At 41.5% G+C, this 14,037-nt stretch overlaps 1 protein-coding gene across 1 annotated transcript in view; it reads left to right on the plus strand.

The window, feature by feature from the left end:
- Positions 1-2,498: 2,498 nt before the first annotated feature.
- LOC132096830 (probable G-protein coupled receptor 158) overlaps positions 2,499-14,037 on the plus strand; it is a 58,699-nt gene continuing 47,160 nt past the window's right edge. Inside the window, exons 1-2 of the mRNA XM_059502468.1 lie at positions 2,499-3,601; positions 8,136-8,241. Of these exons, the coding sequence (XP_059358451.1) occupies positions 2,712-3,601; positions 8,136-8,241 (996 nt within the window). The 5' untranslated portion in view covers positions 2,499-2,711. The remainder of the gene's footprint in view (positions 3,602-8,135; positions 8,242-14,037) is intronic.

Genomic DNA, 14,037 nt, shown 5'->3' on the forward strand with positions numbered 1-14,037 from the left:
CCAGAAATGGACAAGGGGATGATTGTGTCAAACAACTTATGCTCTTTAACGCGACGGATAAGACGTTCAACATGTACCCTGAGCCTGAAATATCCGCTTTTCTATCGCGAATGTGGCGAATCTGCTGATGTAATTACACCGCTAAGTGAAAGAGAAGGGGAAGGGGAGGGGGAGGCCAGGGGAACCAATCAGCATCGAGTGTTTACTTTCAGCGCTCAGGAGTGCTGAGAAAAGTAACATCATAGAGGATGCTAGCTTCCCTTCTGGAATATCAACCAACCATCGTAGAGACATAAATTAGGTGCTATTAGTTTGAACCTGTTTATGGTTTGAACGTCTCCCGGAGCGGCTGGGCTGATAGTTTACCAAGTATTTATAATGAGTATCATATTGAATATATTTTCTTTACGGTTTCTGACTAAAAGCCACCAAAAAGGCATTTTAAAGTGGGTAAGCAAATAATAATAATAACAATTGGCATGGATCCCCAGACCAATACAATTAGTTTGCCTCCTCTATTTTAAAATCCACGAGCCGCCACTGCACTCGGTTTATTTCATTTAATATAGTTAATCTAATAAAACATCATACTAAGAGTGCAGTTGTTCTCCAGATATTAGCATAACAAATGTGATTTAGATTTTTATAATAATTGAATAAACAATAAGTTAATATTAAGTGCATTTTAGGCACCATATTGCCTGTTTTAGCTCTATTTCACCAACGAAAAAAGTTGAAAACTAATCTACAGCAGTAACAGCAATAATTTTGAGAAACACACTGAGGAGGTGTTTCCTAACTGAGTGAATCCACTTTTTGAACAAATCAGTCATTGGCGTAAATTATAATTCCCCCCCCCCTCACTTTCACGTCTATACCGATCTCACTATACAGTTGTGTGAGGGTGTAGCCTATGTCTAAGAGTGTGTATGCCTTCATTTTGCTAGGCATGGCAAATGTTTTTATATATGCATGTTTTAATTATAACTGTGAAGCAACAACATTGCTATTAAATGTGCTATACAAATAAAAGTTGAAGTTAAGTTCAAATTCCATTGTATTTTGGTGGCTTGATTGTGTAAACAACTTCAAAAACATTGCAACGAAAAAAATAATTGTTTTGAAGAATGTTTTGGTCAATTTAGTCAGCTTTTTTCATTGAACCATAAAGAAACTTTGAGAAGAAGGATAATGGAACGGTCTCCATGCAATAGCAAGGCTTTCCTCTCTGTACACATATCCTTAAGTACAATTTTGCCTATTTTATTGGTGTCCCCTTCAAAACTTGTTTGTGAGAAATGTTATGTTTATTGTCCCCCTCCCCCCCCACATTTAGATGAGATTTTCGCCCCTGCATAAGGGTGTTCTACATTCACATTATTGTATGTATAGTTAATAATATATGACTTCTATGAAGATTTTGTTTAGTGCCTAAGAAGCCGTTTTCATTGGGATTGTTTACTGGTGCTGGTAATAGATGATTTCAGGTTGTACAGTCCTTGTGGAATTATTTTCGATTGTCTTTTAATATCCCACAATATAGACATAAAATTCAGAACAGAGTTGAAGAAGTGTAGCATTGCATCACTTGCTCACCCATGGATCCTCTGCAATGAATGGGTGCCGTCAGACTGAGAGTCCAAACAACTGATAAACACAATAATCCACAATTAATCCACACCACTCCAGTCCATCAGTTAACATCTTGAAGTGAAAAGCTAAATGTTTGTAAGAAACAAATGCATCAAGATGTTTTAACTGTAAAATATAATAATGCTTCCTTTAGTAAAAAAAAAAACAATAAAATAAAATCTCTGGTGTCCCCTCATATCAAAACCACTTATTTATTTAGCACTCTTTTATTTTTCACTTGTAAACACGACTTGATCTGAGCATATTTCTCCCTGATTCAGACAAGATGACTTTTTCAGTGACTCGATCATTTGAGAATTTAGCTCTTCTGTAGAGCTACTTTACAATTAAAAAGTAATGTTTCATAACTGATGAATATTTAAGAAATTAACACTTATTTTTCTGCATATTCTCATAAAGCGGATTCGAAACAAATGCTATGCAGCAAACAAAAGGCCACATCTCAGTGCACATATCAGATAACAAAGAGAATAAATCCACATATAAAGCCATTTCTACTTTCATAAAAATATACTTTTAACAATAGCCATATTGTACTTTAAAGGTGTTGTAATTAATCGTCTGTTATACAATTATAAACGTTTTTGCAAGTGCATTTTTTACAGTTCAGCTTCAAAAAGGTTTAATGTTACGCTAATAATGTAACATTTAGCAGACACAAACAATGCATCATTAATATGAATGAGATTATGGAGAAGAAGAATGAACAAGGATTGCTTAATATGCCCATGAGAGCATCCCTTGTCTGCTGTCTCTCTTCACTCCACCCAAGTGCACAAGACTGACAGGAGCGATGGCCATTCACAAGTCTCCAGTACAGTAACGAGGGAAAGATGCTTTTCGTTACTAATGAGAGCAGTGAACAGTACAGTAACCACCGCAGAAACGATGCGGTAGATATTCGCCACAGTCTCTCAAAGATCGCGTCAGATCCACAGATGTGGGTGTTGTGGTCGGTGTGTGGGTTATTAGTCTGACTGAACCATTCGAGTTGAGAAACTTCTGACAATGCACGTCTGTTTACGTTGAGCTGAGGAATGGACGCACTCATGAAGTGAATGTCGATGGAGAACGTTCACGGTCCTCGTTGTCGTCGAGGCATGGATGCATTCCTGCTCCACCTTCTTCTGCTAATGGGGATTGCGAAGGGATCAAACTATGGCTACGTGGAATGGTCGGAAAACGACAAAGATCCCGAACTCAAGGCTAAATACCCGGTTTACAGCACCGGGGAGACGATGCACCAGCAGCCGACCGTCTCCAGCACCGAGCGGACGGCCGTGGCGCATAAGCTCGAGGAGGATCTGCCTCGGGTGGTCACCGCTTTCCTGCACACGGGGGACTCGTCCACCCTGGAGCATGTCAGCTGCTCTCGGCGGTACGAGCTGAGCAGTCTCCGCGGTGGAGCTCACGCCGCCTCGCACTCCTCCCTCCACGGCGTCCTCGACACCATGACGCACGCCACCAACATCCTAAACACGCTCCTGCAGTCCAACAGCTCCAGGGAGCAGCATCCGAGGAGGGATGTCCAGTGGTACCACGCGCTCGTGACGAGTATGTTGGAAGGGAATCCTAAAATCCACCGGGCGGTGCTCACATTTCACACGGAGTCTCCCGAGGCGCCCGGTCCGCAGGTGTTCCTTCAGGCGACCAGAGGCGAGGAGCGCATAGTGCTCCAAGATCTGTCGAACACCGCGCGCCATAGCCTTAAAAACAGGACGTCTGAGTCCGACTGGTACAACGAGTTCAGGGACCGCAAGGGACCTCAGAGGCTGGCCAAAAGTCGAGGGTTTCCAGCAGCGCAGGGCGGATATTTTTTGGACAGAAGTCGTGTCAAATGGTCTGCGCCTTATCTGGAGTGCGCGCGCGGCAGGTTTGTGCCGCACTGGCTGCTGACGCTCTCCGCCGGTCTCTACGGTCTGAAGAACGCCACGGCGCCGGAGCTCAGGTCAGACACTCTGAATGCAGAACTTTAGCAGAAGTCACCACAGACCGAACAACAATTAAACTGAACTCACAATCTCCAAATTATGTTTATGTAAGACGAGCACGTTTTAGTTTGAACACATGACTATGCAGTAGGCTAGCTTACATGTTTAATGTGAGATCAGTTGTTCACAAACAAGTGCAAGTTGTCACTCATATTTGTAAGGCCTAAACTGTACACTAGTATTTTCACTATCTTTTGCTGCAGTGTGTCACTGTGTCAAATGTTAACTGATATTTCTGACTCACTAAAGCAAAAGATTGAAATAACTGACTTAAATCCATTTTAGCTTGTGAAAATACTAGTGTTGTAATCATTTTGGCCACCACTGTATTCCAGTGAATAGGTCTATTTCAAAAGTATTCGGTATATTAAACAGTTCCTTAAGAATGAAAGATTAGTTTAGTGAACACATGCCAAGCTGTTATGTGGGGGTCAGCTGGCATAAAACAGGAATACCACTAATAATTACCACTAATACCACTTTTATAAATGCAGCAAAATTTAAACTGTAAAACAATGAAACACAAAACATAGTAGTTAGTAGTTAAGCGGTGAGTTTACATAGTTGTATGGGAAACACATTCTAAGTCTAGAACAATGTGAAAGTAAGTAAATGATGACAACATTTTCCTCTTTAATTTTCAGGTCATTGTGCAGCTCTCCTTCAGTTTCATTGCCTTTGTTTCATTTTTAAGAAGCACATTACATCACTTAAAAAGACAATGAAGCACATGAATCTCCCTCAACGTGTTTTACATAAGGTCTGCCTACTTAAACTTTTTTATGGTTAGCGCTGTTTTATTTAATGGTCTGCTGCATAAAGTGGCATGCTTCAGTGGTGGATATTTTAGTCTAGCGCCAGACATGTGGGGATCTTTGCTGTCAATCAAACTGAAAACAAACCAACTCCTTCTCAAAGCTATATTTTTGTCTCCTTTGGAAAAAGCATGCTGACCCTCCTGGAACAAAAATCCTCTCTGGGTCAACACAACATGAGGGTTAAAACTACAACATGGCAACATTTTCCACTACTCTTCAGGTTATTGACCACTAAGTAATTGGGAATGAAACGTTTGTAAGCTTTCAACATTAGCTGAATGTAGCTGATACTTGTGCAGCAAAACTAGAAGCTGAGAATAGTGTAGCTAAGAATAACCTTATTTTATGATGGGATGTCATTTTTATGGCTGAATATGCTGTGAGGATTTCCAATCTGTCAACAATCAAGCTTCTGAAATTAAAAACACATTTGGCTGGCAATGCATTGTATTTTATAAATAGCTATAATTGTCAGTGAAATGCTAAATAGTTTTGTAAATTGCAAGCATAGTGCTTATATTTGGAGCTTTGTTACTTGCAGTATGTGTCACGTCATAGTAGATATTGGTTTGTCTTTTTTTTTTTAGTGTGAAAACCTATGATTGCTGTTCTCTTTTTTCTTGCAGTATGTTTCACATCAGTTATTTTTATCCTTATGTAAGTTATTTTTTACGTTTGATCATCAAGACATTGTGATAGAGTTTGAGAACAGGATTGTAAACATTGTTAAGAATCCCCCGACTTGAAAGAGCAGTGCGTTGAGCAGATAATTCTCACATTTCTCTGTCACTTTCTCTCTCTCGCGCGCTCATGCTCCATTTTCTTCGCCTAAAGATAAGAGAGCGCTGGCATCTCCAGCTATCTCAGGTGTTTGTTTCACATCTCAGCAGACAGATGGCTTCTGCCTTTGGGCCTTCGCTGGAATCGAAAATGAAACGGGAAGAAATGAGCAGAGAGGAGTGATTTGGGGGCTCATGCACATAACAATCAGTGTCATTCCCCTGCGGCTCCAGACTCCAGACAAATGAAAAGAAAATCAAAAAGAGAACTCAGTCTTTTAGTCAAAGCAACAGGACCAAATGCATCCATTCATAAGAATGAAACCTTTAATTAAAGCCTGCAGTGTGTTGGTATGTATTGTCATTTATTAGGCAAATAATAAATAGGGGTATTTTCTTACAAACTTGCAATTGCATATTTACATCTCACAATTCTTATTTACAGAAGTGTGAGATATAAACTCACAACTGCAAGAGAAAAAGCAGAACTGCAAGTTAATATCTTGAAATTCTGACTTCACTTGCAAGTTTATGTCTCACAATTCTGAGAAAAAAGGCAGTTCACAGTTACCTTTTTTATCTATTATTCAGTGTTGGAAACAGTCATGTGTTGTGCTGTCTCTCATTTTGTGGCACATACTCTTCAGGTTTCGTCTCTCATGCTGTTGTCAGGCAGGAAATGGAAAGGAGAGGTCATTTACAGCAATGCATTGATTCTAGAGTTAGTTGAATTAGATGCTGGAGACTGATGTGGTTCTTCATTCATTTCAACAGGGACATAGTAAGTATTTTAGTTTTATGTTACATTGTGCCTTCATAACAGACAACATCATCTTTTGTGAAATAAAAAAGTAGCAAAGATTATGAGAGAACATGGCGTCAATATGGAAAAGCCTGGTCCACGGGTCTCAGATAACATGCCTTATGGGACATTGAAAGAGAAGCCCCTGTAATGGGTCTCTATCTGGAGTAAAAGCCAACAACTCTCATTTTCATGTAATGAACCGGAGGGCTGGCTTTCCCTCCAAATCAGAAAGCGAGATTGCTTACATGAAAATCTGACATCATACAACAAGCAGCATTTGCAAATCAGATTGAATATGGCCTTGCAGAGTTGATAAAAACACTTTTCTTCTTGCAATCTAAAAAGTGGGATTCTGTTCAGTCTAATGATCTCATTCCCTGTGGAAGAGCAATTGAAATGCCCTTGCAAAGTGTAGCGTGCAGCTCATAATGAGACTTTGTTTTGCACCAAATAAAAACTGCAGAAACTTTTGGATGCATGGAGGTTTGTTTTCTGTTTTCTGCATTCTTTCAAAGAAATACAGTAGATTTTTAATAATCTGATTATTATTAGTTGTCATATCATCCTGAGAAGCATATATATATATATATATTTTACATTATTACATTGTTTGGAGCATAATAAACAAATGGTTTGGAAAAATGTATTTTTGAATCCATATTTTATTCAATTTTCTATGTAGAGGACACTAAGTAACTGCAAACAAGACTATTACAAAAACCAAAAAGTATTTTTTATGTTCTATTTTTATAGTCAATATACCAGTCAATTTGTAGATAAAAAAGGTTAAAAAAGTAGTAACCTGCAATTATTTCAAGGACCTTTTTATCTATTTATTTAACTTTTTTTTCCTGTGATTGTAATTATGTAGTAATTATTCTAAGAAATATGTATTTTGATTTCAAACCATATTTGACATTTCAGTTTCATTCCTCTGTGTTGAAAAAATACTATATTTTGTATTAAGTTATGATATTATAATATTTATTATAATGAAGATAATTTAGTTGTTTGTGTACCAAATAAAAAAAATATATTTTCAAATTTACTTGGAAAATGTTGACAATTTTCAATTGTGAATTCATTTCTGAAATTATTACAAAGAATTGGTAGGTAACACTTTGAATGAAATGGAAATTTCAAGTAGAAAGTAGAAAATATTTTCAAACACTACAATAGTGTTTGTTTCATTTAATACTTAAAAAAATATATATGTATTTCACAGTGCATCATGGGCGATACCATTCAAGAGTGAATGGGAAACAAAACATTATTAATTAATTTAAAAATAAAGGTGATTATTCGTAACATATCGAGCTTTTTCTTCCTGTAAGAGTGGGTGTGGTCAATTGTTAATTTTATTGGTCTGGCATCATCTGTGTCCGGCTATTTTTAGCTGTACTAAACAGCTCATTTGGCTGCTTGATATTGAAAATAGGTGTGTCTTATCATATTATTTTAATGCATTACCTTAATTATAAACACACTGGTTTGTAGTGCAAACAGTTTTACCGTTTACCGAACTTTGTTATTCTTCTTGTTATTAGTTGCTAATGAACCAGAAGTCGCGCCCATAGGCTAACTTCCGCGGTGTAAAAAAACAAAGAAAGGTGGATAGAGTTCATACAAATATTAGTTTTTCTATTTTGAATTTCAGAGGTTAAGCACTACAATTCTCATCTCTTTTACAAGTGAAGTAAAACATGGTGAAATATGTTGTATACATGCTTGCTCGTGAGTTTTGTTCAAAGCTCAAAGCGATCCTTGAACATGAACAATGAAGTACAATTAAAGTGTTGCTCTAAAGCAGGCATATGTGCGTTTGAGCATACATATAAAAAATACATTAGCAATGTATGATTTTACTTTAGATTAATATTAATAGTAAGTCTTAGCATATGCACCTTAATATTTGAATTCACTGATCTTCATTCTTGCATATATTTGCATACTAATGTCTGCTCATCGATAGCTCTTTTCACACTGCAAATGCGGTACAGGTTGCATTATGTGTTGATTTTCATGTCCCCTGAAATTAAAGTGTCATGTTTTCATTGAAATCTCTCTGTCTCCTTCTGTGGTGGTGTAGAGGAGTTGTGCGTGTGGATGTTAATCTGCAGGATGTGGACATTGACCAGTGCTCCAGAAGCGGCTGGTTTGCAGCAACTCACCGCTGTAACTTGACAACTATGGAGGTGAGTGTTCAGTCTCAACTCATAATGTTTGCTTCTGCACCCAGACTTACATTAGGCACATGTAAAGAAGTAAACAAAAATGTAATTCAAATTAAATATTGAAATTAAATGAAAAATTCAAAAAAGTGCTGTATGATCATCACAAAAACCATATTAATGAAACAGGGCTTATTTTGGTGTAGAAATGCAAGTGGCTTGACATTAATCACAGATATGTAATGTCCTGCGTGCATTGTGTATTTGGGAGCATATATAACATTTGAACGTTTTCGTTTGGTTTGCATTTAACATCTTTTTCCCTGCTGTGTGTGACCAAATCAAAGCAACCCTGCATGTTTAAATCTTTCTAATGTCATAATATCCCTGATCATGTGAAACTTTTCATTTTAGCAGCATCAGTTCTCCTTTCTAGTTAATTGGACAGAGCACAATGATATTTGTGTTTGCTCAAGTGGGATTGCTTTCATGGTTAATTTTTTTCCCCTCTGTGAAGCTTCACTTTCCCTCCAGATTGGTTCATTATCTTTGTTTGCATTTTAGATGAATTAAATGAGGGATTTATTACATCCTTGACTGGAGTCTGTAGTAAGCTGGAAGTTGCTCTGCGAGAGCTAATTTGACCGCCCGAGCTGTTCTGCCCGCGTGCCAGAGAGAGCTTGGACTGGATTGGATGTTTCTGGAAGGCGCACTCATACGCTAAATTACATCTCTCTGTGGTTTTATGCATTGTGTCATTGCACAAGTGCTGGACTACATGAACTGGTGTGAAAAACACACAAACAATTCTTTAAGCAAGCATGATGCAAACATTTGTTCCGCTGTTTTTTTTTATTTATTTTTTATTCTGCTATTATCATATTAGTATGTAACATGGTATTTCTTTAAAAATGTGCCTGTATACATGAAACACCTAGTGTTCAGAAGCTGTCTGCTCTTTAGCTCTTTCTCAGTCTAAAGTGAGATTTGTTCTCCATCTGTGTGTGTGTGCTAGGTGTAGGGGATATGACCAAAATATTGTTGCATATGATAATATCGTTGTTTTTTGCTGGGATTTCAATGACAATGATTTATATTTAATAATAATAATAATTCATTACATTTATATAGCGCTTTTCTAGGCACTCAAAGCGCTTACATTGTCAGGGGGGTATCTCCTCATCCACCACCAGTGTGCAGCATCCACCTGGATGATGCGACGGCAGCCAAGGTGCGCCAGAACGCCCACCACACACCAGCTTACTGGTGGAGAGGAGACAGAGTGATGAAGCCAATCAGCAGATATGGGGATTGTTAGGAGGCCATGATGGTCAGAGGCCAATGGGAGAATTTAGCCAGGATGCCGAGCTCACACCTCTACTCTTTTCGAAAGACTTCCTGGGATTTTTACTGACCACAGAGAGCCAGGACCTCGGTTTAACGTCTCATCCGAAGGATGGTGCTTGTTGACAGTATAGTATCCCCATCACTACACTGGGGCGCTAGGACCCACACAGACCACAGGGTGAGCACCCACTTCTGGCCTCACTAGCACCTCTTCCAGCAGTAACCTAGTTTTCTTAGGAGGTCTCCCATCCAGGTACTGACCAGGCTCAGCCCTGCTTAGCTTCAGTGGGAAACCGGTCTTGGGCTCCAGGGTGATATGGCTGCCAAACCATAACCAAATGATAGTGCATATCTTTAAATAATTTTGTGAATCTTAGACACCATTCAAAATATATGATTATTCATAACAAATAAAAACAGTAAAACTAACATCACGAACCAAATGATTCAGACTCTAAGTTTTGATTGGATGAGCCACATTTGAAGTCGTTGCAAAATCGTCACTCAAATTCTGTTTAATGTGGCAAGTTGCAATGTTGCTTAGTAGTAACAAAATTTCAGTTTTCAGTAAAATTACATAGTTCTCTGTATCAATTTTAATAACAAAGTAAAAGCTATTTTTTATATTTTATTTCAATATTTTTTATTTCAATTCAATAAATAAAAGTTTATTAATTTTTAATGCTATTAATAATTCTAAGTAAATAATATGCTAGCATGTTATGCTAGCAAAACTTACTACTGCCAATACACAGTCCACAGACATGCTGCTGTGAGCATGTAAGATATATGAAACCTGTAGCAGATCTATACAGGTGGAGCTGGGGAAGTGGAGGGTTTCTGAAGTGCACTGCAACTGCTACAACAAGCACTAACAGAGTATTTCAGTGTTGAGAAGCAAGCATATTGGCTGTTGATGTGAAAAGAAAGCTGCGCCATGTGAATAATAATGTGTTTACTGTATATCCGATTTCATGACAGAAAGAAAAATCAGTCTATACTGCACTATGGAAACTTTACTATGTATTATGTTAATACTGTGTTGGTTATTGTGAAATAATTCACAAGCACAAAGGGCTCCCGCTGAAAAAAAACTAATTTCAAAGCCTCTGATGGCTTTGTTTCATACATTCAACAAACATGTTTGTCATTGACTGCAATGCTCAAGTACCAGTACTTTTGACGACACTATTGCTTAACAACATGAACATGTACTGCTTTGTAACTGTAAAATTATCAGAGTAAATAAATAAAAAATAAAAAAAATATGTAAAGTAAAATGTTTTACTAATGCATGGTAGTGTCAGGGTTTTGCACTGTGACTTTGCGTTATGTTTGTTTCTTGTGTCTAGTGTCAGCACATGGCCTTGTTAGTTATATTCTCGACCATGTGCTCCTTTAGCCCCTCCTCCTTGTTTCCTCTTTACCACAGCCTCTTGTTACCCTAGTTGGTCTAATTGTCCTCACCTGTCCCTCGTGTATTTTCCTCCCTATTTATAGTGCACCTTACCCTTTTGTGTTTGCTGGTCCGTTGTCATTCTCACTCTCTCTGTCTGTGGCTGAATATGTGTCTGTGTCTCCCTGTCTGGTTGGTCTTGTGCCCTTGTTTTGTCTTACCCTTGTGATTCTATGTTCTCGTCTTGCTCCTTGTTTTAATTATTTGTTTGTTCTTGCCCTTTGCTTTTATTTAGTTTTCTAGTCTTGATTCTTGGTTTTGTTTGATCATACTCTTAAGTTGGTTAAATTGTTAATTCCTTATTTTGTTACTTTACTTTTGTTAGTTCATTGGTTTATATTCTTTGTCTTGGATTTAACTTGTTTTTGTGGAGCTTTGTCCTGTCTAGTCTTGTTTTCGAGTTCCTGACCTGTCCCCATGTGTCCTGCCCTGGTTCTACCAGCCTGGCATCTGGTCTTAAGCTTAAAGTTGGTGGACACAAGACTTCAGGATATAGAAGTCAGTCATCTATATGGACTGGACCAGGTTTGCAAGGCCGAAGCTCATGCATCGCTGGATCACGGAGGAAGCAAGCGCCGTCTGAGAAAGCATATCAGCGGGACGAGCCATTCTGAAGCTGCTGGCATCGCCGCCTTCCACTGCCGTTCCTGCTGCGCTGTCCGGCGCCTATATCCTTTGTATCCTTATATATCCTGTGTGTGTGTTCGCCCTGCGACGCACACTCACAAAAGAGCTGCGTCTTTTTAAAGATGCCCTCGTGCGGCTCGTGCAGAGCCCCGCTCAGCGAAGGAGATCGTCACGTCATCTGCGTCTCCTGTCAGGGTGAGGACCATGCAGCGCTCGCCCTCGCTGACGGCGGCTGCCCTCATTGCGAGCTACTGCCTATGGTGACTCTGAGGACTCGCCTGGCGTCCTTCTCGAAGCCTGCATCATCCGCTGCGCCGCAGCGCCGTAAGAAGCGCCGCTCGCAGCGCCTACCGGAACCGCCTCCAGGTCGGCCGAGCTCGCCGGTTCCCTCCGCTTCGCCGGCCTCCCCTGCATCGCTTCCCGATGTTCAGCGTCCGCTGTTTGCCGATGCGTCATCCGAGGAAATGGATCTCAGGCCCGCGTCGGAGGAAGAGGACACGTGCTCTCTGCTTGCTTCGGGCAGTGAGGGTTGGGCGGGCTCCGTGGATCTCGCGCCCTCTGCTCAGAGGCCCAGCAGACGGGGGGATATCGATAAGGAGCTGATGCGGGTACTCGCTCTGGCCGCGGCGAAAACTCCTCGCGCAGATTCGCAGAGGGGACTGGTTCATGTCAATAGATCTGAAGGACGCGTATTTTCAAATACAGATAGCGTCAAACCACAGGCGATATTTGAGATTCGCCTTCGAGGGCCAGGCATACCAGCTTACAGTCCTGCCGTTCGGCTTGTCCGTGGCTCCTCGTACGTTTACGAGGTGCATGGATGCAGCGCTCGCTCCTCTCAGACTCAGAGGCATGCGAGTACTGAATTATTTGGACGAATGTGAAGATGGTGTCGACGGACGCCTCCACTTCGGGGTGGGGAGCGCTGCTCGAGGGCAGACCATCCTTTGGCCTATGGTCAGAATGGGAAAAGCTCCATCATATCAACTGTCTGGAAATGCTGGCAGTGGAGAACGCGCTGATGCGCTTTTGTCCCCAAATCAAGGATCACCACGTCTTAGTCCGTTCGGACAACATGTATGTGGTGTTCTACATAAATCGCCAGGGCGGTCTCGGGTCTCGGGTCCCGGAACCTGTGCAGGCTGGCGGAACGCCTCCTGGTTTGGGCTCAGCGCAACGTGCGTTCGCTGAGGGCAGTCCATGTGCCTGGGCTACAGAATCTGGGTCCAGACAGGCTGTCCAGAGGCAATGTTCCTACAGGCGAATGGTCTCTACACCCGCAAACAGTCCGGCTGTTGTGGGAGAGATTTGGCAAGGCGGAGGTGGACCTCTTCGCATCCCACGAAAACGCTCACTGCCCCGCGTTCTTTTCCAAGAACGAAAGCGCGCTGTCACGGGAATGGCCGTGCTGCCCGCTTTATGCTTTCCCTCCCGTCTCCCTCCTTCCGCAGGTGATAGAACGGGTGAGAGATGTTCATTACTGCTTGAAGCACCTCTTTGGAAGAACCAACCATGGTTCCCAGGTTTGATGCAGTTAGCAGATGTCGCCCCGTGGCCAGTACCGTTGAGGAGGGACCTCCTCTCGCAGGCCAGGGGCTCGATTTGGCACCCTCAACCGGAGTTGTGGTCCCTCCATGTGTGGGCGCTCAACGGTTACCCGCTGATCTCGCAGTGGGAGTGCTAAATACCATCACTCAGGCTAGAGCTCCATCGACACGACGTCTGTATGCCTCGAAATGGTCAGTGTTCTCCAGGTGGTGCACAGCTCGAGGTTATTCACCCCTTAGTTGTGAGGTGACGGAGGTTCTCTCCTTCCTACAGGAGCTGTTGGATAAGGGCAGAGCCCCATCCACGCTCAAAGTTTATGTGGCGGCCATCGCAGCGTTTTCTGAATCAGCGCTCGGTCAGTCAATAGGAAGGAATGATTTGGTCATCCGGTTCCTCAGAGGAGCTAGGAGGCTGAATCCTCCCAGACCTCCGTCAGTCCCTATGTGGGACCTCGCGGCGGTTTTGGAGGCCATGAAGGGTCCCCCTTTTGAGCCTATCCAATCGGTTAGCCTTCAGCATCTGTCGTTCAAGACAGTATTCTTGTTGGCACTCGCTTCGGTGAAGCGTGTGGGTGATTTGCACGCACTCTCGGTGAGCCAGTCGTGCTTGGAGTTTGGGCCAATGACTCAAGGGTCATACTCAAACCTAGGCACGGTTATGTGCCGAAATCCCTCAACACGCCGTTTCGGGCTCAGGTTATTGCCCTGTCTGCCCTGCCGGTGTCAGGAGAGGATAGAGACTCGAGTCTTCTTTGCCCTGTCAGGGTTTTAAGAGCTTATGTGTCTCGCTCTGCTGCCTTTCGGCAGACAGAGCAGCTGTTTGTCTCGTTCGGTGGACGTTCC

Source organism: Carassius carassius, chromosome 20, assembly GCF_963082965.1.
Source record: "Carassius carassius chromosome 20, fCarCar2.1, whole genome shotgun sequence".
Classification (NCBI taxonomy): domain Eukaryota; kingdom Metazoa; phylum Chordata; class Actinopteri; order Cypriniformes; family Cyprinidae; genus Carassius; species Carassius carassius.